We start from the raw sequence: 25,161 nt of genomic DNA, 5'->3' as shown, positions 1-25,161 counted from the left end.
AGCCCATTTTAGTCAGCCTGAAACTATGTGAGGATTATGGCCTCTACCGCCAATCAGACTGAAATGCTGTGTAAGCAGAACTGCAGGCCAGCTGCAGTTTCTGAACTCGCTGGCAGGATGGGAATGATCTTGGACAAGAAGGAGGCTGGGCTCTGGCAGAATGACCACAATTACGGCTTTTTCATATAGCCATCGAGTCTTTAGGGCAGACAGAAATCACGAGTCTACCAGGCCAAAAATGTTATCAGAATATGAACCTCCCCATCGCCTTGAAAAGGCTGAATATCCTAATTTGTCTTGGTGATATAAAACAAGACACTCGTGAGAACTGTGACTGAACAGAGCTACTGCTGCCTGATAACGTTCCATCACTATCAGACTCTGGCTGTGAGAGCTATCTGCCACAGTACCTAGACTAACACACACATACCACTTCTACTGTGCTTTTTTTCTTTTACTCTGCTTGCTTCCTATTTTAGCTGTAATACAAAAATCAGATCAGAGACCTACCTGGGCTAGAAGTGAACTTAAAAGCATCCAGAAGCCAAAGCAAAGATTCATGCAGCACATGGAGGACCACTTCAGCAGCAACTGTCCACGCAACATGTGAAGAGCATCAGAACCATCAGGGCCGACCCGCTCTGATCAACCCGGTTCTCCCTGACACCTTCAACAGCTTCTTTGACCCTGCAGGGAGCCTGAACATCTCCCCCAGCCAAGGAGAACCATCAGCCCTCTCCTCCTGCAGCTCCACCAGGGACCTCCTCCCTGAAGAAGGTCACCACCAACCAGGCTGCAGGTCCAGACATGGCCCCAGACGCTTAGATCATGTTCTGACCAGCTAGCAGAACATCTGGACATCTTCATCCTCTCCCTGCAGCTCTCCACGCTTCCTGCCTGTCTGAAATCCTCCATAATCGTTCTTGTCCACCAGAAACCAACCATCTCCTGCCTCAGTGACCATCGTCCCATCGCTCTGACCCCCGTCATCATGAAGAGTTTTCAGAGGATCCTCCTAAAAGTCCATCAAGGACGCCGTCCCTGCTGGACAGCCTGCAGTTTCACCTACAGGTAGAACGTCTCTACAGAGGACACCGTCTGGTTAGAACGTCTCCTCAGAGGACGCCGTCTGGTTAGAACGTCTCCACAGAGGACGCTGTCTGGTTAGAACGTCTCCTCAAGAGGACGCTGTCTGGTTAGAACGTCTCCTCAGAGACACTGTCTGGTTAGAACGTCTCCTCAGAGGACTTGTATCATTAGCACTCAGCTCTGTCTCACCTGCAGCAGAACATCACCTGTCAGGATGCTCTTCATGGACTTCAGCATCAGCACGGTGCTCCCAGACATGCTGCCTCTGAAGCTCCACAGCATGGATTCTCCCACCTCTCTGCTCCTGGATCAGTGACCTCCTCACCAACAGACCCAGGAGGTGAGGATGGAGAACATCTGCTCCACTGATCCTCAGGAACACCACAGGGCTGTGTCCTCAGCCCATCTCTTCACCTCTTCTGCTGCCCCCCCCCCCCCCCACAGACACAGTGGAGAAGTCAGTGGACGACTCCACTAGTGGGTCTGATCTCCACCAATGATGGGTCCCACTACAGGGAGGAGGTCAGCAGTCTGACCCAGTGGAGCTCCAGGAACAACCTGATCCTGAACACCAGTCAGACCAAGGAGGTGATGATAGACTAGAGGAGGTCCAGGAGGACTGAACACCTGTCTTTACAAAAAGGGGGGGAGGTGGTGGAGGCGTGGGCGTGACCTCCTGGACTGTGAACACCTCCCACCTGGTGAAGACGCCCAACAACGGCTCTTCTTCCTCATGAACCTGAAAAGTCTGGACTTCCCACTAAGCTGCTAAAGAACTTCTACAGAGCTACAATAGAGAGCGTTTATGTCTCAGCATCACTGTGAGGTCTGGGAGCTGCTCAGTCCAGAGAGGAAGGGCCTAGCACGGGTGGTGAGGACAGCGCAGTAGACTCAGTTTATGCTGAACGAGTCCAAAGGGTCCAGATGCATCTCCCACTGATCCCCCCCACCCAGGCAATGCCCTGTTTGCTCCTCTCCCATCAGGTAAACGCTTCAGAACCTCAGAGCCAGAACTAATAAACTGAGAAACAGCTTCTTCCCCAGAGCTGTGAGGGCAATCGCCTCCTGATGGAGACTGTGGTCCCTCATATATTTATGTTAAAATCATCCACTGTTATTGGAATTGTTGTTCCTCAGCAGAGGGCAATAGACCCCAGCTGAGAGGTTGTCCATCAAATATTCATCATGTTGCAACCATATGTTACAATACATCTACCATTAAATGAAGTCCATCATATCTTAATATCACTGTACTGCCATGGCCTTTGTGCACATTATTCTCTCAGGAATATCAATGGCACATTTCTGCAAATGTACACAATGTTCTGAACAAGATTACCAACTATAGCTTTAAGATGTAAGAAGAACCAGCAGATCCAACTCACCTCCTGCTGGTCCAGCTGGAGCAGAAGATCAGGGACTCTGGGGGAACTGTTGGCCACTCTTAGACTATGGATGTCGAGTCCTGGAACGGCAAACTCTAGGACATCCTTCAGGGGAAGGACCTTGACTTGTCCCGTGTTTGGATGAAGAAGGAACCGAGTCCCTCCATGATGGAACCTCTGAGGGTGGACAGCTGAGAAGAAACAGGATGTCTTAAAGGCACAGTCGTGCAAATCTCCTATGCATCTCAATAACCCAGATAGAAAAGAAATTAAGTCGGTTCTGTGGACAGTTCTTCATTGTTAAAACATTTCGTCTATTCTCCAAGAGACGTCTTCAGTCTGAGGAGTTTAAGGTAAACTCACCAAGCACTGAGGTCTTAGGCTCCTCACAACCACTACTGAGCATTTTTCTCATGGATAAACTTTTCATACACAAGCACACGCTCACAAACACCTACAGGTGCTTGGATCCAGGTACTTACAAGATTCACTTCTATACAGAAAACCCCTCTTATTATCTTCAGCTGTCACTTTATACATGTAATAAATAATCCTGTATATTCTTCAGTGATGGTTTCAAGGCGTTGGTTGTTTGTACCTGTAATACTTTATCGGCTGGTTCTGCTGTTCTTTATATCTTTTTTTAATCCCTTTTAGCATTTTGTCTCATTGGTTTCTCTCCTTTTTCCTCTTCTACCTGTTTCTGTGTCCATTTGTCATGATATTTTTCTGGGATGAATCCGGACACATCACGCACACACAGAGCTAGTTCTTAGAAGTGAGTTTATTGAACAGGGAGTATGATGGATGAGGAGAAGAACCTGAGTCTTTTAACTGACGGAGATGTAGGGTGCAGAAGCTGGCCGGCAGGAGGAGTGCAGAGTGACAGACCAGGAGGAAACTCTGGAGCCGAGAGGACTTGAGACCAGGGTGGAACATCAGAACCGAGGACTTGAGACCAGAACGTCAATTCAATTCAATTCAGTTTTATTATATAGTGCTAATTCATGAAACATGTCATCTCAAGGCACTTTACAAAGTCAAGTTCAATCATATTATACAGATTGGGTCAGATTATACAGATTGGTCAAAAATGTCCTATATAAGGAAACCAGTTGATTGCATCAAAGTCCCGACAAGCAGCATTCACTCCTGGGGAAGCGTAGAGCTACAGGGAGAGTCGTCTGCATTGTACATGGCTTTGCTGCAATCCCTCATACTGAGCAAGCATGAAGCGACAATGCGAAGAAAAAACTCCCCATTAACGGGAAGGAAAACCTCCGGCAGAACCGGGCTCAGTACGAACGGTCATCTGCCTCGACCGACTGGGGTTACAGAAGACAGAACAGAGACACAACAAGAGAAACAAAAAAGCACAGAAGCACACATTGATCTAGTAATCTGTTCTACATTAGATGGTAGTAGCGGGTGAGCCGTCTTCTCTGGATGATGTCACAGTTTAACAGAACGCCAGACCAGGTGTACCTACTATGAAGAGAAAAGAGAGAGAACAGAAAGTTAAAGCAGAGATGACGACAGTCATTTCAATGTAATACAATGCAAACTGGAGAACAGTAGACTGAAGAACAGTAGAAATCAGTAGAGTGAGAAAATTAGACCCTGATGTCCTCCAGCAGCCTAAGCCTATAGCAGCACAACTATAGAGATAGCTCAGGGTATGAGCCACTCTAACTATAAGCTTTGTCAAAAAGGAAAGTTTTAAGATTAGTCTTAAAAGTAGACGGGGTGTCTGCCTCACGGACCAAAACTGGGAGTTGGTTCCACAGGAGAGGAGCCTGATAGCTAAAGGATCTGCCTCCCATTCTACTTTTAGAGACTCTAGGAACCACCAGCAGACCTGCAGTCTGAGAGTGAAGTGCTCTGTTAGGAACATACGGGGTAATCAGAGCTCTGATATATGATGGAGCTTGATTATTAAGGGCTTTATACGTTAGAATTTTAAATTCTATTCTTGATTTAACAGGAAGCCAATGAAGGGAAGCTAAAATTGGAGAAATATGATCCCTCTTGTTGATTTTCATCAGAACTCTTGCTGCAGCATTTTGGATCAGCTGAAGGCTTTGAACTGCATTTTGTGGACTTCCTGATAGTAAAGAATTACAATAGTCCAGCCTTGAAGTAACAAATGCATGGACTAGTTTTTCAGCATCACTCCTGGACAGAATGTTTCTAATTTTGGCGATATTCCGGAGGTGAAAAGAGGAAACTCTGGAAACCTGTTTAATATGGGATTTAAATGACATGTCTTGGTCAAAACTGAATACTGAGGGACCAAAGGGCCAGCGAACACGGAGAACCAAAGGACCAGAGAATACAGGGAACCAAAAGGTCAAGAAGACGGAGGACCAAAGACTAGAGAACACGAGGGACCTAAGGCTAGAGAACACTGGAGACCTAAGGCTAGAGAACACTGGGAAACCAGGGGGTCAAAAAACACGGAGGAACCAAAAAGGCTAGAGAACACGGAGGAACCAAGGGGCTAAAGAACACTGGGAAACCAGGGGGTCAAAAAACACGGAGGAACCAAAAAGGCTAGAGAACACGGAGGAACCAAAGAGGCCAGAAAACTCTGGGGAACCGAAAGTCCAGAGAATTCTGGGGAACAGGCGAAAGGAAACACCAGGGAGACAAGACAAGCGTGCACTAACGCCAGGGGGGAAGATCAGGTGCACCAATGCCAGAGGGAAGGACAGACGCACGGAAACACTGGCGCTCAACTAGTGTACCGAAACGCCAGGGGGAAGGAACGGGCGCACGACAGCGCCAAAGGGCTAGAACGGCTCCTCTCCTGTGGAACCAACTCCCAGTTTTGGTCCGTGAGGCAGACACCCCGTCTATGACAACGGCAGAGGGAAGAACAGGCGTACTGAAAACACCAGGGCTCAACGACACACGCTGGAGCACGACTGGCATACAGAAACGCCAGGGGAAACCCGCCGGGGCGTGAGGGAAACGCCAGGGCACGAGGAAAGAGAACGCCGGGGTGCGGGGGAAACACCGGGGCACAAGGGAAGCAGGAACATCTAAAACGCCAGGGAACAAGAACAGAGGGCGTCTAGAGGGGAACAGGGATGCGCTGGGGCGCGCCAGAGGGCACAGACGGCGCCTAAACACAGAGGAAAACAAGAACTAAGAGGACTAGGTGAACAGCACAGAGACACCAGGGGAAGTCAAAACAAATAAAAACTACTGAGGGCTAGAGGGGACCAGACTAACCTAAACAGGGCAAAACTAAAACAAAAAAAAAACAGGAGAAGTAAAGCGTAGGGACCTTTAAGAGCGCTGAAACCCATCCATGTTGTCATTTCAGCTTTTAACTTTTTGCTCTCTCTCTTTTTCTTCATAGTAGGTACACCTGGTCTGACGTTCTGTTAACTGTGACATCATCCAGAGAAGACGGCTCACCCGCTACTACCATCTAATGTAGAACAGATTACTAGATCAATGTGTGCTTCTGTGCTTTTTTCTGTCTTGTTGTGTCTCTGTTCTGTCTTCTGTAACCCCAGTCGGTCGAGGCAGATGACCGTTCATACTGAGCCTGGTTCTGGTTCTGCTGGAGGCTTTCCTTCCCGCTAATGAGTGGTTTTTCTTTCCACTGTCGCTTCATGCTTGCTCAGTATGAGGGATTGCTGCAAAGCCATGTACAATGCAGACGACTCTCCCTGTGGCTCTACGGTTCCCCAGTAGTGAATGCTGCTTGTCGGGACTTTGATGCAATCAACTGGTTTCCTTATATAGGACATTTTTTGACCAATCTGTATAATCTGATTGATTCTGACTTTGTAAATTGCCTCGAGATGACATGTTTCATGAATTGGTGCTATATGAATAAAATTTAATTGAATTGATATAGGGGGAGACTTAGGGACAGAGAAGCTGATGGATGATGCTGGGTCCTTCTTCTAGCCAATGGCTGGGTCCTTTTCAGGGAACCCACCAAGCCACTGGTTCAGATATGTCGATGACAGCAGACAGAGGTCACCTGCATCGCTTCAGGGTGAAGAAGTCTCTTGGAGAAGAGACAAAAGGTTTCAACAAAGAAGAACCATCCAGAGGACCTACTCTATTATTTTTTTATATCATGCAAAATCCACTTTTTTTAGCCCTTAAATTTACTTTGTTGTTGCAGAAAGGTTGAATGTATTCTCTCCAGGAGCTGCGTAGAGATCTTTATGTTATGCTTGGGTCATATTTTTTAATCAGTTCAGTTTTCTGCTCTCTATTACGTTTTTTGAACAAATTCAGGTGCAGGTCATATGATTAGAATATCAAGAAAAAGTATATTTTTTTCAGTATTCCATTAAAAAAGTGAAACTTGTATATTATATTCATTCATTACACACAGACTGATGTAATTCAAGTCTTTATTTCTTTTAAAGGCATACTATGCAACATTTTTCAGTTAATTAATGTGTTCCATACCGTTTTGGATGATTAAATGAGTCATTTCAGGTTGAACAAAGGTTTTCTCGGCCGCCCTGGTGGTCTGTGGGGGAAATACCGTACTTGTAATTGCAAGAGCTGACGGCCCGCACCCACAGGCTCAGAAGTCTGTGCAAGACCGCGAGAGTCGGTCTTGCTTTACGGCGAGAACTCCATGTGTTTTTGCCCTGCCATTCACTATATGCACGCGCGAAAGCAACAACAAAGAACCGCGTGTTAACGTCAAATAAACATGCAAGCATATCCAGTTTTATTATTTATTTTATTTTTTTTTATGTTGGCGAGACGCTACTGCGGCGGCTGCGGCTTGGCGAGGTGGTGGCGGTAGCGTCTCGCCAACATAAAAAAAAAAAAATAATAACAAAACTGGCGAAGCGGCGGCGGCTTGACGAGGCAGCCGCCGCCTCGTCAAGATAGCGCTGCGGGAAGCTTGATGTTCATACTTTCACTGTGTTAGTCATTGTTTGTACTGTCGTTTTTTCCACTTTTCCTTGCGTTCGCCTGTCTGCTAAGATCAAAACAACCGCGCCTGGCTTGACGGAGAAACCAGAACAGCTGAGCATCTTTATGACAGTGCACTTTTACTTTCACCCTCTGGGGGGAGCCTCGCTGGAAAATCAACCCCGGTTGCATAGTATACCTTTAATTTTGATGATCATCACTGACAACTGATGAAAACCTCAAATTCAGTGTCTCCGAAAATTAAATTATTACTTCAGACCAAAACAAAAAAAGGATTTCCAGAAATGTTGGCCAATTGAAAGTATGAATGTGAAACGTGTGAGCATGTGCAGCACTCAGTACTAAGCAGGGTTCCTTTGCCCTGGATTACTGCAGCCATGCGGCGTGGCACGGAGTCCATCAGTCTGTGGCGTTACTCAGCTGTAATGAGAGTCCAGCTTGTTCTCATAGTGGCTTTCAGCTCATCTGCATCGTTAGGTCTGGAGTATCGCATCTTCCTCGTCACAACCTTAACCCCAGAGATTTTCTGTGCGGTTAAGGTCAGGTGAGTTTGCTGGCCCTTTAAGAACAGGGACACCATGGTGCTTACACCAGGTACTGGTAGCTTTGGCGCTGTGTGCAGGTGCCAAGTGCTACAAAATGAAACCTGCATCTACATAAAGTTGGTCAGCAGATGTTGGGGTCCTGGGTGCATTAACCCACACCATTCATTATACCTTCCCACAGCAAACTACAACACAGGCTGAATGGGTCAGGACCTTCTGTGACTGTCAGAGACCAAAACAAGTTGCTCTCGGATGCAACTCAGGACAGGGGTAAAAAGGGGGAACGTGGGGATAAATTAACGAGGAATTCAGCCCAAAGCTTTGCAGTTCCATTTTCTATAGACACGTGTGGGTGATTTCAATGTGGAGAGAACAGACTTAAAAGCATATGTCCCCATTAAACACTCTGAGATCCGGTTCTAAAACGGACCAAAGGATGGATCAGTTACCTGGCCGGTCCGGAGGATGATCCTGTAGTTGAACTTTGTTTGATTCCTTTCTCCGTCTAAAGCCTCTCGTCGAATGCTCAGGGCAACCGGACCAAACTTCGGATCAATGCCAAAAAGGTTCTGGTGATCTAGTGGACACCAGTCAAAAAGCAGGTCTTAGATCTGCTGGGGACATTAAACACCAGGAGAATCCAAGAGAACCGGAGCCGGTTCACAGTTAAAAGGCAGAGCTGTCAACTCTCATGCAATGAGCATGAGACACACGCTGACCTAAACATACTCACACAAGACATTCCCCACACAGAAAAATAACAAAGCCCATACGGGCGGCCAGCGGTCCGTTCACTGCAGGGGTGAATAAAATATTGATTCATCAATTCATTGCTATTCATTTTTCCCCCACTCAGAAAATCCTCATCATTGATCGGTTCCCCTGGCGACTGGGACCATGAGCGACAGTGTCGAATGATGCATGTTGTAAGGGGCGAAAGTCAGACAATGTTAATGAATAAACGATTTTACTGCAGTGTTGCCACAGTGGTGTCTCTGGCATGATAAGTTAAGTGGGGCATAAAAACTCAACTATAAGCGGCAAAAAAAATTTCTGTGATGCATCCAACCTGACTGTGGTCAATGTTAAGTTAAACAGATAAATTAGCATAAACCAACACACTCGAAAATCTATTTTATATAAGCTAAATGTAATTTGATTTTTATACATAAAATTATAAATAAAGGCTCACTCATATTGATAATTTATTGAACAGAAAAGATTCACTTCAATCCTTCAGTAAGACAGCAAGGACAACCAACACTAGATTGTCTCACACTATCCAGCAGAACGTAAACATATCGTCTGCATTTCCAGCATTCTGATTGGACGATCTGAGCTTGGGGTCGTAGGATTTGTGCCCCACAGCTCTCACTGAGAGTTTGTTGGGCATGCTCACTGCGATTTCAGATGTTTGCTATTTAAACAAACGTTGGTGGGCCGGCCCCAGCATCAGGACGCCTCAGGAGGATTTAGCTACTGAGTTTGTTAGCTTTCTGGCAGACTTAGATATATAGAACCAAATGTTTGTAACAGAATTTTATTGGTAAAATAATACAATATTAATCTATAAAGAATGATCCTGTGCCACTGATCATTGTGAACATAGAGCTCCACAGCAGCATCTGGTGGGGCCTGGCCCCATTGGTCCAAATGCAGAGAGGCCACATGTTGGCACAGTGGCGGACTTGGACTACCGGGGAGTTCCCTGGTGGGTCGGTGGTTCTGTTCTCTACCTCTTCTCCCCTGTGGTCAGGGCAGAAGAGATTTGGAGGCCTTTAATCCTCGATGCGGACAACCCGGGTTCGAATCCGACCGGCCGCATGTCTCTCCCCTTGTTCCGCCCCTTTCCTGTCAGTCCACTGTCAATAAAAAGCGAGCCGCTAGAAGCCGCAAAAGAATCAAACAAAGTATAATCCAGTCTAATCTAACGCTAGCTGTCATTAGCTGGACGGAGCCCATTGATGGGGTTCTGTTAGCCTGAGCCTGCAACACAACGCTCTGTTCTGCTTACCCAACATCAGCTGACGGCTTTGTTGGGTAAGAACCAACGACCAAACCAGTGATTCCCCCCCACCCATCCATAACTGCCACTGGAAGCAAAGGCCTTTCAAACCAAACTACCACCAGGCGTTGCCAGATTTATGGGTGAAGCGCTGTGCTATAAGAGTGACTTTCTCAGGGGAGTCAGGGTGACTGTGGAAGAGACTCAATTATGTCGGCATCTGGGGTCGTTAGCAGGAGTGTTGGGGGTCTGTGGCGGGTGTAACCACTGATAAGGTTCAAATGACCGACGGTACACTGCACATGTTCAGCGTTGCTCATCTGAGAAGGCAAATGCTCCCTCTAGTTGGACACTGGCTCTGTTGACTGTAACCAATCGTAAGAATCCTGCATAACCAGATTCAGTCTAAGTCAGAGCAGGATCAGGTCTTACCTTTGTTGTAGAAGTATTTATGGTAGTATTTGGCTCCAAGGTCTACGTGCTCAACATCATAACTCATGAGGTTTGCAGAACACAGCTGAGTTTCTGTGCAAGCCTCCAGGACGGACACAGCAGCGTTGGTGCAACTACCTGGTGCTGCCTTGCTGCAGTAACTGGGAGCTGTAGTGCTGCTGGTGGGGCAGCAGGAACAAGTCAGGTCCAGGATATTTTCCATGTCTCCTTCCATCTCGTTAAGAAACTGAGGACAGGATAGGACCGGACTGCTGCTGTCTCCACCAGGTTTGTCATGCTCCACTGACGGCAGCAGAAAAGGAGCTTCTGAAGAGGAAAGGAGGAGACCTGGCTGAGGCCCACCAACTGTGAAGAGGACACTCTGGACATCATAATGAGAGAAACATCTGTGAGCTGTCAAAGTGGAGCTCGCCAGCTGCTGCACCTCATTCCTGTCGCTCCTCTGGGGCCTCAAGCGGTTGAGGACGTACAACTCTGCCTTCCTTCTGTGAATCTTGTAGGAGTCTCGACTGTCAGCTGACGATTCCACGCGGTCCGGCCCCGCTATGACGGTGATGTCCCCACGAGCGATCTGGGTTGCAGCCTGCAGGCTGGGTGACAGCACAGCAGGCTCAGGGACTGGAGGAGGCGCACTGGGCTCCTGGTCCACCACCTCCAGAAATCCTGATGAACCCAGCCAGTCCACACTGGAGGTGCTCCCGTATCTTCGGTCCGGAGTAGCTCCAGGGTTGGGACTGATGGCAACAGGACCCACATCCTCAGACCCAAAGTCACTGATTGTCACCTCGCTGTTGCTCCTCTTCATCCTAGCACAACTGCTTCTGGAGGAAGAGCTGAGGATATCTGAAACCTGGAACCTGGTCTGTGAGCTACTCTGCAGGTGCAGGCGGTTCTCCAGCAGCTTATTAGAAGGTTCACATAACATGCTCGGCTGGACATCTCTAATGTCCTGCTTTTTGGACCAGTTTGACACACGAGCCCGAACCCCCATTTTAGGTACAGCTGGAGCTCCCTGAATCTGGGGAGGATCCATGATCTTCAGAGCCTCAGAAACACCAAGCAGTCCAAGGATTTTATAAACAATACAGTAATGTTTAGAAGGTAAGCTGGTCCACTAAGATCTGTCTCTCAGGCCCAAATTACATCACAATTCATGGTCCAGACTCATGAACTTCTGCGGTCCATCAGGTCCAGATTCTTGAAGTTCTCTCTGGAGGAAAAAGGAAGCAAAGTGATTACATGTTCATTTGTACCTAAAAAATATAAAAAACAGTTAAAGATTTGATGCTGCTGAAGTAAGAGTAGATGTGATACAGAGGGACTGGTTCCACTGGACTAATGTGCTGCTTTCACTGAATGGACCTGCTGCTTTCAGTCCAACAGCAGAAAGACACTCACACAAGATATCTACCAGTTTTGGTCCGTGAGGCAGACACCCCGTCTACTTTTAAGACTAATCTTAAAACTTTCCTTTGTGACAAAGCTTCTAGTCAGAGTGGCTCATGTTACCCTGAGCTATCTCTATAGTTATGCTGCTATAGGCTTAGGCTGCTGGAGGACATCAGGATCTATTTCTCTCTCTCTGCTGAGTTCTCCTACTGCTCTCCAATCTGCATTGTTTCCTGTTATTTCAGCTTTTAACTTTTTGTTCCCTGTCATTTTTCTCTTCATAGAAGGTACACCTGGTCTGGTGTTCTGTTAACTGTAACATCATCAGGGGAGGCAGATCATCCTTTATTACCATCTAACATAGAAAGTACAACCCTGTCCTATCTGATCATTTTTTAATAACATTTGAGTTTAATCTAACTGAGTTCTCCACCCCCAAAAGAGGGTTCCATTATAGTAGATCTTTATCGGATAATGCTGTATCAAACTTCAAAGAGTCTTTCCCCCTCTTAATATCCTCCGTATTGCAGAAATACCCTGTAGATGGCAGCAATGTTGTTTCTTCCAATTCACAAATAGATGTCTTTGTTAACGGTATGACTTCGTCATTGCAATCTGCATTAGACAATGTAGCTCCCTTGAAAAAGAAGGTGATTATTCACAGGAAGCTGGCTCCCTGGTTTAATTCAGAGCTGCGTTCCTTGAAGCACAATGTTAGGAAATTGGAGAGAAAATGGCGCTCTACACACCAAGAGGAATCCTACCTAATCTGGAGGGACAGTCTATTGTTGTATAACAAGACCCTTTGCAGAGTTAGAGCAGCATATTTTTCATCATTAATTGAGGAGAATAAGAATAATCCTAGATTTCTCTTCAGTACAGTTGCCAAACTTACCCAGAGCCACAGCTCTGTTGATCCATCCATTCCCTTAGCTCTTAGCAGTAATGATTTTATGGGATTCTTCATAAATAAAATTGATGCCATTAAAAATAAAATAATTGGCATCCTCCCAAACATGATTACCTCGTCCTCAGTAAGTGAGGCAGCATTGGAGGAATCTTTAGAACCTGCGCAGTGTTTGAACTGTTTAGAAGCAGTAGAGCTTTCTGAGCTATCTAAAATTTTAGCTTCATCTAAACCTTCTACCTGTATGTTAGACCCAATCCCAACCAAGTTGTTTAAGGAGGTATTCCCTCTGATCAGTGGTCCTATTTTAGACATGATTAATGTATCCTTGGTAAATGGATATGTACCACAGGCTTTTAAAGTAGCTGTTATTAAACCTTTACTTAAGAAACCATCTCTTGATCAAGATGAGTTAGTAAATTACAGACCTATATCTAATCTTCTTTTCTTATCTAAAATTCTTGAGAAAGTAGTTGCTAATCAACTATGTGAACATTTACAAAGTAATGACCTACTTGAGGAGTTTCAGTCAGGCTTCAGAGCTCATCATAGCACTGAAACAGCTCTGGTGAAGGTCACTAATGATATTCTCATGGCCTCAAATAATGGACTTGTGTCTGTACGTGTCCTGTTAGATCTCAGTGCTGCATTTGATACAGTTGATCACAATATTCTCCTACAAAGACTTGAACATACTGTAAAGATAAAGGGGAAAGCATTAGGCTGGTTTAAATCTGATCTGTCGGACAGATTCCAGTTTGTTCATGTTAATAATAAATCTTCCTCAAACTCTAGGGTCCTCAAATTCTAGCAGAGTCCTCAAAAAATAAACTTCTTAACCAATCACTTAATCTGGATGGCATTAACTTGGTCTCTGGTAATAAAGTAAAAAGTCTTGGTGTTATTTTTGACCAAGACATGTCATTTAAATCCCATATTAAACAGGTTTCCAGAGTTTCCTTTTTTCAGCTAAGGAATATCACCAAAATTAGAAACATTCTGTCCAGGAGCGATGCTGAAAAACTAGTCCATGCATTTGTTACTTCAAGGCTGGACTATTGTAATTCTTTACTATCAGGAAGTCCACAAAATGCAGTTCAAAGCCTTCAGCTGATCCAAAATGCTGCAGCAAGAGTTCTGATGAAAATCAACAAGAGGGATCATATTTCTCCAATTTTAGCTTCCCTTCATTGGCTTCCTGTTATATCAAGAATAGAATTTAAAATTCTCCTTCTAACGTATAAAGCCCTTAATAATCAAACTCCATCATATATCAGAGCTCTGATTACCCCGTATGTTCCTAACAGAGCACTTCGCTCTCAGACTGCAGGTCTGCTGGTGGTTCCTAGAGTCTCTAAAAGTAGAATGGGAGGCAGATCCTTTAGCTATCAGGCTCCTCTCCTGTGGAACCAACTCCCAGTTTTAGTCCGTGAGGCAGACACCACGTCTACTTTTAAGACTAATCATAAAACTTTCCTTCTTGACAAAGCTTCTAGTCAGAGTGGCTCATGTTACCCTGAACTACCTCTATAGTTGTGCTGCTATAGGCTTAGGCTGCTGGAGGACATCAGGGTCAATTATTGTCACTCTACTGAGTTCTACTGTTCTCCAGTTCTGTATTGCATTTAAATGACTGTCGTCATTTCTGCTTTAACTTTCTTCTCTCTCTCTTTTTCTTCATAGTAGGTACACCTGGTCTGGTGTTCTGTTAACTGTGACATCATCAGGGAAGACGGCTCACCCGCTATTACCATCTAATGTAGAACAGATTACTAGATCAATGTGTGCTTCTGTGCTTTTTTGTTTCTCTTGTTGTGTCTCTGCTCTGTCTTCTGTAACCCCAGTCGGTCGAGGCAGATGACCGTTCATACTGAGCCCGGTTCTGCCGGGGGTTTTCCTTCCTGTTAATGGGGAGTTTTTCTTCCCACTGTCGCTTCATGCTTGCTCAGTATGAGGGATTGCTGCAAAGCCATGGACAATGCAGACGACTCTCCCTGTAGCTCTACGGTTCCCCAGGAGTGAATGCTGCTTGTCGGGACTTTGATGCAATCAACTGGTTTCCTTATATAGGACATTTTTTGACCAATCTGTATAATCTGATTGAATTTGACTTTGTAAAGTGCCTCGAGATGACATGTTTCATGAATTGGTGCTATATAAATAAAATTTAATTGAACTGAACTGAGACGCAGATCTTGGAATCTGTAAGCCTCACCAGGAGTTATTCTGGTTCTCACTAACTGCCGTGTCTGGATCAGATCAAGGAACCACAGCTGGATAACATCAGCCAAGCAGCTTTCTGCTTACTGATACCAATCGGCTGGTTGCTGTATTACATCACTTCCTGTACAGCCGTTACAGAGCCTGGGGTGGGGGGGGGGGGTATTTAATGTTTGAGCCAAAGCTCAGGAAATCCTCTTCCTCATTAACAGAGGCTGTTGGTCTCATGGAGTCTGCTGTAATTCACACAGCAGGAAGATCTGTACTACAGCTGGCAATGAAACACTGTAACTCAGACAAAAAAGTGTTGACTTTTTCTAACTAATGGTCCAATCTCGTTTGTTCTGGGCAAAAGTGAGATTTACTCCCTGATCTGGAAAGTCCAAGATGCAAACCCATTTGGGTACAAACAAGGAATTTGACTTTGGATTTTGATTTGTGGGGGAAAACGGCTATCCAGACAAATTTGCTTCATATAGTCTCAGTCTTTTTATTTATAAATAAGGCTTATTCTTATACACACACCAGAAAGGAACTGAGACCACAGTCACTACATGAACATGGTGTTGAAGTTTTCCAGTGGAAATGGAAATCAATGTGTTTTAGTAACATAAGACCAAAACTGAGCTTTTTTAACAGCCCAGCAAACATTAATAAATATCATTCAATTATGCCAACAATAAAGCACGGAGGAGACATCATGCTTTGGGACTGTTACTCTTCTACAGGTAGACAAAGCCTTGAGCGCATAGAGAGAGCTGCTTGTTTTAAAGCTGGGGGGTTAAGGAGGAACAGTGTGAAGAACAGTGCAGTTGTGAGTTTGATGTAACTGATGTTTGATTTAATGTTCTCTGGTTGGTTGGTTGGTAGAACCAAAAATGCCCAACTTGAGTTTAGTCTATTCAACATCTGGACAAGAACCTTCTTCCCTCAACCAGAACATTGGAGACGGGTCAGGAAGCTGCGTAGCAAATCTACTGAGAAACTGATGAAACAGATTTAGATTTTCTGACTAAGGTGTGTGCAAACATTGTGACACAAGTCCTGCTAAGAAAGCTTTCTCCACTAATGTTTAGCTTGGGTATCTCATATTTATCATAACTCAGTGGCCTGCCACCACACATCCTATGCTAACCGATAAACCGAAAATATACGTCACCAAAAGTTACAATAACCGACATCATTTTGCCCATATCTATATATTCTGTATTTAATAAAATGAAAGGAAAACTCGTTTTTATAGTTATAAGTAGGCTATGCTCCTGTCCCTTTAAGAGGCTGCGCTGTGTGTACAGTCTGTAGTCACATGACTGAATTTAATTCAATTATATTTATACCTAGGTAGGAAAATATGAGTGAATAAACACTGAAATGTGGTTAGGCAGAAATACTGAATCCATGGTGAAGCCTGACATTTCAATTAAACATAAAGTGGTCGGAGGTTTACATGTTACATCAATGTTAGGTTTTCAACCATGAGTTATAATCTATATGTACATTTGTGTTGATTTTACATTGAATCAAACTTAAGGAATCAATATTGATTTATGTACATTTTACATTAAAATATTCAGTTACTCTAAAGCCAGTTTCTGCTGATAGGTCTACATCATACCGTATCATTACCAGTTTCTTCATCTAGAGGAGGAGGAAGAGGAGGAGGAGGAGGAAGATGAAGAGGAGGAGGGTGGTGCAACAAACGGCATTCGTTGATCCGGCATCGATTAGATGCGTTTGAATCATTAGAATGCGACCACAAAAGAAAATTGATTGAATGTTTTCAACATTGATTAAACGGCTAAAATTGGACGATTGCTTGATGGTTGATCCACCATCAGTTGTTGATCTTAACCAAAAATCAACCTTTTTGACCTTTCAACACTGAAGTAACATCTTTTGCTATCTGGATATATCACCAATTCACAGCATGTCATCTCAAAACACTTCCTAAAGTCATAATGTATGAGTTTATCATGCTTTGCACTCACATCCTATAACATCCCTGTTTACAGGCCTCCTAAGTCCAAATCAAACTTTTTTAATGATTTCAGTGACCTGCTGTCTGTGATATGTGTTGATTATGACTGTTTAATTATTGTGGGAGACTTCAACTTTCACGTTGACAACCCTGAAGACAGAAGTGCAAAAGAACTGTGTGACACACTTAGAAACTTTGGTTTAAGTCAACATGTTAAACAGCCAACACACAAACAGGGACATATTTTAGACTTAATCATCACTAAAGGTCTAAAGATTTCACAGGTCAATGTAACTGATGTTGCCTTATCCGATCACTTCTCCGTTACCTTTGAATGCATCATTACCAGTGACTCATTTAGCCAAAGGGACATCATAAGAAAACGCACCTTTAAGGACAATGCCACTGAAACTTTTATTCAAGCTTACTCTGCTACCTCAACCTTGGGCTGCAACTCAGTAGATGAGCTAGTAGATAACTTTCAGTCTAAAGTCTCAGACATCATTGACTGCATTGCTCCAGTTAAAGTGAAGGTTCTTTCTGGAAGAATAAATCAGAACATGGACCCGGTTCTGAAGTCCTTCCACTAAGACTAAGAACGTAGAGAACATGGACCCGGTTCTGAAGTCCTTCCACTAAGACTAAGAACGTAGAGAACATGGACCCGGTTCTGAAGTCCTCACTAAGACTAAGAACGTAGAGAACATGGACCCGGTTCTGAAGTCCTTCCACTAAGACTAAGAACGTAGAGAACATGGACCCGGTTCTGAAGTCCTTCCACTAAGACTAAGAACGTAGAGAACATGGACCCGGTTCTGAAGTCCTTCCACTAAGACTAAGAACGTAGAGAACATGGACCCGGTTCTGAAGTCCTTCCACTAAGACTAAGAACGTAGAGAACATGGACCCCGTTCTGAAGTCCTCACTAAGACTAAGAACGTAGAGAACATGGACCCGGTTCTGAAGTCCTCACTAAGACTAAGAACGTAGAGAACATGGACCCGGTTCTGAAGTCCTCACTAAGACTAAGAACGTAGAGAACATGGACCCGGTTCTGAAGTCCTCACTAAGACTAAGAACGTAGAGAACATGGACCCGGTTCTGAAGTCCTTCCACTAAGACTAAGAACGTAGAGAACATGGACCCGGTTCTGAAGTCCTTCCACTAAGACTAAGAACGTAGAGAACATGGACCCGGTTCTGAAGTCCTTCCACTAAGACTAAGAACGTAGAGAACATGGACCCCGTTCTGAAGTCCTCACTAAGACTAAGAACGTAGAGAACATGGACCCGGTTCTGAAGTCCTCACTAAGACTAAGAACGTAGAGAACATGGACCCGGTTCTGAAGTCCTCACTAAGACTAAGAACGTAGAGAACATGGACCCGGTTCTGAAGTCCTCACTAAGACTAAGAACGTAGAGAACATGGACCCGGTTCTGAAGTCCTTCCACTAAGACTAAGAACGTAGAGAACATGGACCCGGTTCTGAAGTCCTTCCACTAAGACTAAGAACGTAGAGAACATGGACCCGGTTCTGAAGTCCTTCCACTAAGACTAAGAACGTAGAGAACATGGACCCGGTTCTGAAGTCCTTCCACTAAGACTAAGAACGTAGAGAACATGGACCCCGTTCTGAAGTCCTCACTAAGACTAAGAACGTAGAGAACATGGACCCGGTTCTGAAGTCCTCACTAAGACTAAGAACGTAGAGAACATGGACCCGGTTCTGAAGTCCTCACTAAGACTAAGAACGTAGAGAACATGGACCCCGGTTCTGAAGTCCTCACTAAGACTAAGAACGTAGAGAACATGGACCCGGTTCTGAAGTCCTTCCACTAAGACTAAGAACGTAGAGAACATGGACCCGGTTCTGAAGTCCTTCCACTAAGACTAAGAACGTAGAGAACATGGACCCGGTTCTGAAGTCCTTCCACTAAGACTAAGAACGTAGAGAACATGGACCCCGTTCTGAAGTCCTCACTAAGACTAAGAACGTAGAGAACATGGACCCGGTTCTGAAGTCCTCACTAAGACTAAGAACGTAGAGAACATGGACCCGGTTCTGAAGTCCTCACTAAGACTAAGAACGTAGAGAACATGGACCCGGTTCTGAAGTCCTCACTAAGACTAAGAACGTAGAGAACATGGACCCGGTTCTGAAGTCCTTCCACTAAGACTAAGAACGTAGAGAACATGGACCCGGTTCTGAAGTCCTTCCACTAAGACTAAGAACGTAGAGAACATGGACCCGGTTCTGAAGTCCTTCCACTAAGACTAAGAACGTAGAGAACATGGACCCCGTTCTGAAGTCCTCACTAAGACTAAGAACGTAGAGAACATGGACCCGGTTCTGAAGTCCTCACTAAGACTAAGAACGTAGAGAACATGGACCCGGTTCTGAAGTCCTCACTAAGACTAAGAACGTAGAGAACATGGACCCGGTTCTGAAGTCCTCACTAAGACTAAGAACGTAGAGAACATGGACCCGGTTCTGAAGTCCTTCCACTAAGACTAAGAACGTAGAGAACATGGACCCGGTTCTGAAGTCCTTCCACTAAGACTAAGAACGTAGAGAACATGGACCCCGGTTCTGAAGTCCTTCCACTAAGACTAAGAACGTAGAGAACATGGACCCCGTTCTGAAGTCCTCACTAAGACTAAGAACGTAGAGAACATGGACCCGGTTCTGAAGTCCTCACTAAGACTAAGAACGTAGAGAACATGGACCCGGTTCTGAAGTCCTCACTAAGACTAAGAACGTAGAGAACATGGACCCGGTTCTGAAGTCCTCACTAAGACTAAGAACGTAGAGAACATGGACCCGGTTCTGAAGTCCTTCCACTAAGACTAAGAACGTAGAGAACATGGACCCGGTTCTGAAGTCCTTCCACTAAGACTAAGAACGTAGAGAACATGGACCCGGTTCTGAAGTCCTTCCACTAAGACTAAGAACGTAGAGAACATGGACCCCGTTCTGAAGTCCTCACTAAGACTAAGAACGTAGAGAACATGGACCCGGTTCTGAAGTCCTCACTAAGACTAAGAACGTAGAGAACATGGACCCGGTTCTGAAGTCCTTCCACTAAGACTAAGAACGTAGAGAACATGGACCCGGTTCTGAAGTCCTTCCACTAAGACTAAGAACGTAGAGAACATGGACCCGGTTCTGAAGTCCTTCCACTAAGACTAAGAACGTAGAGAACATGGACCCCGTTCTGAAGTCCTCACTAAGACTAAGAACGTAGAGAACATGGACCCGGTTCTGAAGTCCTCACTAAGACTAAGAACGTAGAGAACATGGACCCGGTTCTGAAGTCCTCACTAAGACTAAGAACGTAGAGAACATGGACCCGGTTCTGAAGTCCTCACTAAGACTAAGAACGTAGAGAACATGGACCCGGTTCTGAAGTCCTTCCACTAAGACTAAGAACGTAGAGAACATGGACCCGGTTTCTTAATCCTTCTACTAAGACTAAGAACGTAGAGAACATGGACCCGGTTCTGAAGTCCTTCCACTAAGACTAAGAACGTAGAGAACATGGACCCGGTTCTGAAGTCCTTCCACTTAGACTAACAATGTAGAGAACATGGACCCCGTTCTGAAGTCCTCACTAAGACTAAGAACGTAGAGAACATGGACCCGGTTCTGAAGTCCTCACTAAGACTAAGAACGTAGAGAACATGGACCCGGTTCTGAAGTCCTCACTAAGACTAAGAACGTAGAGAACATGGACCCGGTTCTGAAGTCCTCACTAAGACTAAGAACGTAGAGAACATGGACCCGGTTCTGAAGTCCTTCCACTAAGACTAAGAACGTAGAGAACATGGACCCGGTTCTGAAGTCCTTCCACTAAGACTAAGAACGTAGAGAACATGGACCCGGTTCTGAAGTCCTTCCACTAAGACTAAGAACGTAGAGAACATGGACCCCGTTCTGAAGTCCTCACTAAGACTAAGAACGTAGAGAACATGGACCCGGTTCTGAAGTCCTCACTAAGACTAAGAACGTAGAGAACATGGACCCGGTTCTGAAGTCCTCACTAAGACTAAGAACGTAGAGAACATGGACCCGGTTCTGAAGTCCTCACTAAGACTAAGAACGTAGAGAACATGGACCCGGTTCTGAAGTCCTTCCACTAAGACTAAGAACGTAGAGAACATGGACCCGGTTCTGAAGTCCTTCCACTAAGACTAAGAACGTAGAGAACATGGACCCGGTTCTGAAGTCCTTCCACTAAGACTAAGAACGTAGAGAACATGGACCCGGTTCTGAAGTCCTTCCACTAAGACTAAGAACGTAGAGAACATGGACCCCGTTCTGAAGTCCTCACTAAGACTAAGAACGTAGAGAACATGGACCCGGTTCTGAAGTCCTCACTAAGACTAAGAACGTAGAGAACATGGACCCGGTTCTGAAGTCCTCACTAAGACTAAGAACGTAGAGAACATGGACCCGGTTCTGAAGTCCTCACTAAGACTAAGAACGTAGAGAACATGGACCCGGTTCTGAAGTCCTTCCACTAAGACTAAGAACGTAGAGAACATGGACCCGGTTCTGAAGTCCTTCCACTAAGACTAAGAACGTAGAGAACATGGACCCGGTTCTGAAGTCCTTCCACTAAGACTAAGAACGTAGAGAACATGGACCCCGTTCTGAAGTCCTCACTAAGACTAAGAACGTAGAGAACATGGACCCGGTTCTGAAGTCCTCACTAAGACTAAGAACGTAGAGAACATGGACCCGGTTCTGAAGTCCTCACTAAGACTAAGAACGTAGAGAACATGGACCCGGTTCTGAAGTCCTCACTAAGACTAAGAACGTAGAGAACATGGACCCGGTTCTGAAGTCCTTCCACTAAGACTAAGAACGTAGAGAACATGGACCCGGTTCTGAAGTCCTTCCACTAAGACTAAGAACGTAGAGAACATGGACCCGGTTCTGAAGTCCTTCCACTAAGACTAAGAATGTAGAGAACATGGACCCCGTTCTGAAGTCCTCACTAAGACTAAGAACGTAGAGAACATGGACCCGGTTCTGAAGTCCTCACTAAGACTAAGAACGTAGAGAACATGGACCCGGTTCTGAAGTCCTCACTAAGACTAAGAACGTAGAGAACATGGACCCGGTTCTGAAGTCCTCACTAAGACTAAGAACGTAGAGAACATGGACCCGGTTCTGAAGTCCTTCCACTAAGACTAAGAACGTAGAGAACATGGACCCGGTTCTGAAGTCCTTCCACTAAGACTAAGAACGTAGAGAACAGGTCTTCTGGCTCCAGCCTGCTCTGCAGAACCAGAACCAGAACCAGACATGGAGAAGCAGCATTTAGTTCCTATGCTCCACTGATCTGGAACAAACTCCCAGAAAACTGGAAAAGTGCTGAAAGTCTGAGTTCCTTTAAATCAAGATTAAAACACATTTGTTCAGGATTGCCTTTAACTGTTCTAGTTAAACTGTTTTACTGAAACATCATTAGTTTAACTTTGTAGTCCAACTGTTTTTAATGTCTGCTTTTAGTTTCTATTTTTTCATGTTTTATTTTGTTTCTCCATTTATTCCTACTTGCTTTTATTCTGTTTCATTTTCCTATGTTTTTATCATGTAAAGCATTTTGCATTGTCTCTGTACTGAACTGTGCTTTATAAATAAATTAACCTTGCCTTCTCTTTGACTTGCATCAGAGCTCCTTTACTGTTCTGTATGATTTTTATTGGAGTACATGAAATGTAAACAGGAACAACTGTGGCAGGAAATATGTTTGCTTCAAATAAAAACAAAAAAGGAGCTTTATAGCACCAATTTATGACACATGTCATCATCAAGTCTCTTTCTAAAGTCAGCTTCCATCAGATCCTCCAGGTTGGTGAGAAAGTTTCCTCTCTAAGGAAACCCAGCAGGTTGCATCAAGTCTCTCCAAGCAGCATTCACTCCTCCTGAAAGAGCGTAGAGCCACAGTGGACAGTCGTCTGCATTGTTGATGGCTTTGCAGCAATCCCTCATACTGAGCATGCATGAAGCGACAGTGGAGAGGAAAACTCCCCTTTAACAGGGAGGAGAACCTCCAGCAGAACCAGAACCAGGCTCAGTGTGAACGCTCATCTGCCTTAACAATTTAAATAAATTCCCTGAATTTGATTCCCACACAGTTTCAATCACTGTGTGCCTCCACATCTCTCTCTTTGGCACAGTTATGATTAATAAATCTTTTTTAAAAGTCATTTTTAGTTCCAAACACACTTAATCGCTATTTTTAATAACTTTTTTGTCTGGGCTAAATCTCTCTACACATCATTAGTTTAGCAGGTTCTTAGGGGACTAGTGCAGCAGTTGGCTGTTAGATGAACTCTCCGCTGGTCGTCCCACTAAGGTCCAGAACTTAAGAACAGAACACTGACTGTTCTGTTTTGAGATTGGAGAACATGGCAGCTTCTACTGCTGTTCTGCAGGAACAGAGACAGTCCAGAACCAGACCCAGTCCACAGTTTCTGGTACCCAGCCTGGGCTCAGTGGACCGGTCTTTCTCATCAGAAGGGTTGCTGGTTCCCATGGACCCGGTTCTCTGTCAGTCTGAAAACACTGAGGTTCCGCAGAAAGCTGGAGGACCAGAACTTCTTACTGTTCTCTGTTCTGATCCATAAGTTAGATGAAAACAGCAGACCGGAACCAGCGCCCCCTGCAGGCAGCTACAGAAACAAAGCGGTGCTGTGAAACATTCAGTTTAATTAGCAACGGAACCTGAACACAGCAGAACCCGGGTTCTGCTGGACTCTGTGGAGGTTCTCCTAGTCTGCCAGGTACTGGAAGCAGCTGGACCCAGTTTTCCATTAACTTCGGAGGTTCTGGAAGTTCTGCAGCTGAACGGAACTAACCAAACTCAAGCTGAACTCAAACCTCCAGAACTAAAATCCGGACCGAACTCCACGCAGTCATTGCTGTTTGTAAAGCAGGTCGGAACAACTCACCGGAAACAGTCCCAGCAGAACCGGACCCGGGTCCGGGAGGATCTACAGCGTGTCCCGGAGCAGACTGCTACCGAGAACAACTCTGGGCTCGGTTTCTCAGGTTTGGGTCGGAGTGGAGAACTCTCAGCTGTTTCCGGTCAGAACCTCTGCCTGCGGTGCCTTCACGTGCTGCTCGGATTATTTACGTCTGGCATGGCCGCGGGAAGTGGGGGTGCTGGAGCACCCCTAGTGGCGAGAGGTAGATTAAAAAAATATATTAAAAATATTGCTGTCAAACTACTAAAACTTTTAACTGCATAATTTCAATAGTTAATTCAAAATGCGATTGATATACTCAATAGCATATTTTATCTTTTTATTTCTCAAAGTGTAAAAGCCTATTTGGGCATTTTAATATGCAATTTTGCAATAAATGACACTAGTAAAAAAACAAGCTTGTACAAAAAATATTTTAATTTTTTATTTTCAAGCACTTTTCAGAATTGGAATGAAAACATCCTGGTGGCATAAAATGTTAAACTCTGGTCAATAATGGGCTAAATAACTAATCATAACGCCCTAATGTTTACACAATGTGTAAATAAATAAACATTTCATACCGAAATAATTTTTTGCCTCTTAAACAAAGACAGACATGGTATTGAGCATTTACATATAAAGTCATTACTAATTTTACATTTTAGAGACAAAAAAGACAACGAACTAACATGCATTAAAATATCAGATGGGTTTCTGCAATGTGTAAAAAAATAATCTTCAAAACCAATGTCTGCTCAAAATGGTGATCAGGGGTCCGTTCTTCGTACGTCGCTAACTCAGTTAGCAGGATTTCATTGTTGACGATTTGGCATGATCTTGGATCGTTTGGTTCTTCGAAAGACTTCCTGCACTTGTTGTCATAGCAACAAGTGCGCCAGCTTGAGCCTGCTCGAGAGCAGGCTTATTTCATGTAAACAAGATTAGATCACGGCTGTATAAGCGGAGGAGATGGGAAGTCTGTGGTAGCCATGTCCATTTTTACGACAGCAACCTGTTGCGGAAGGTGCAAGAATAATTTGCAGAGTTTTTTCGAATTAATCGCGTATTGCGCAATAGACAGGATCCTTTAGAGCAGCGCGACAGTGTAATTGTAGAGAGATTTTTCTTGGTGGCTGTTCTAAACAGACACACACATCATTTAACAGTGGCTTTTAAAGAGGAAAAAGTGGTGTTGGAGCCATAAATCTAAAATTTTAAGTTATTTGTATGATGGTTTGCTTTTTATTTTTATCATTTTCAGTAAGAAGATTTGTTCGGGCCAT

At 44.6% G+C, this 25,161-nt stretch overlaps 1 protein-coding gene across 1 annotated transcript; it reads right to left on the bottom strand.

Annotated features, from left to right (window-relative positions):
* Positions 1–2,581: 2,581 nt before the first annotated feature.
* Positions 2,582–23,985, bottom strand: LOC105923676 (signal-induced proliferation-associated 1-like protein 2). Its single transcript, XM_036133248.1, has 4 exons — positions 23,861–23,985; positions 10,383–11,613; positions 8,395–8,522; positions 2,582–2,665 (listed from the first exon to the last, which is right to left on the bottom strand). The coding sequence occupies exons 2-4, from the start codon at positions 11,434–11,436 to the stop codon at positions 2,582–2,584; spliced, it is 1,266 nt and encodes a 421-aa protein (XP_035989141.1). The 5' UTR covers positions 11,437–11,613; positions 23,861–23,985.
* Positions 23,986–25,161: the final 1,176 nt, after the last annotated feature.

This window comes from Fundulus heteroclitus, unplaced genomic scaffold, assembly GCF_011125445.2.
Source record: "Fundulus heteroclitus isolate FHET01 unplaced genomic scaffold, MU-UCD_Fhet_4.1 scaffold_597, whole genome shotgun sequence".
Lineage (NCBI taxonomy): Eukaryota > Metazoa > Chordata > Actinopteri > Cyprinodontiformes > Fundulidae > Fundulus > Fundulus heteroclitus.
This window is presented reverse-complemented; position numbering and strand designations above follow the sequence as displayed.

What these genes read in the sequence shown, in the direction of transcription:
- LOC105923676 (XM_036133248.1), bottom strand. Translation starts at nt 11,436, where the DNA reads ATGGATCCTCCCCAGATTCAGGGAGCTCCAGCTGTACCTAAAATGGGG. An exon ending in TAAATACTTCTACAACAAAG is followed by an intron (nt 8,523 to 10,382) that starts GTAAGACCTGAT and finishes GGTGTCCACTAG; the next exon opens with ATCACCAGAACCTTTTTGGC. An exon ending in TCATCCTCCGGACCGGCCAG is followed by an intron (nt 2,666 to 8,394) that starts GTAACTGATCCA and finishes GTTTCTTCTCAG; the next exon opens with CTGTCCACCCTCAGAGGTTC.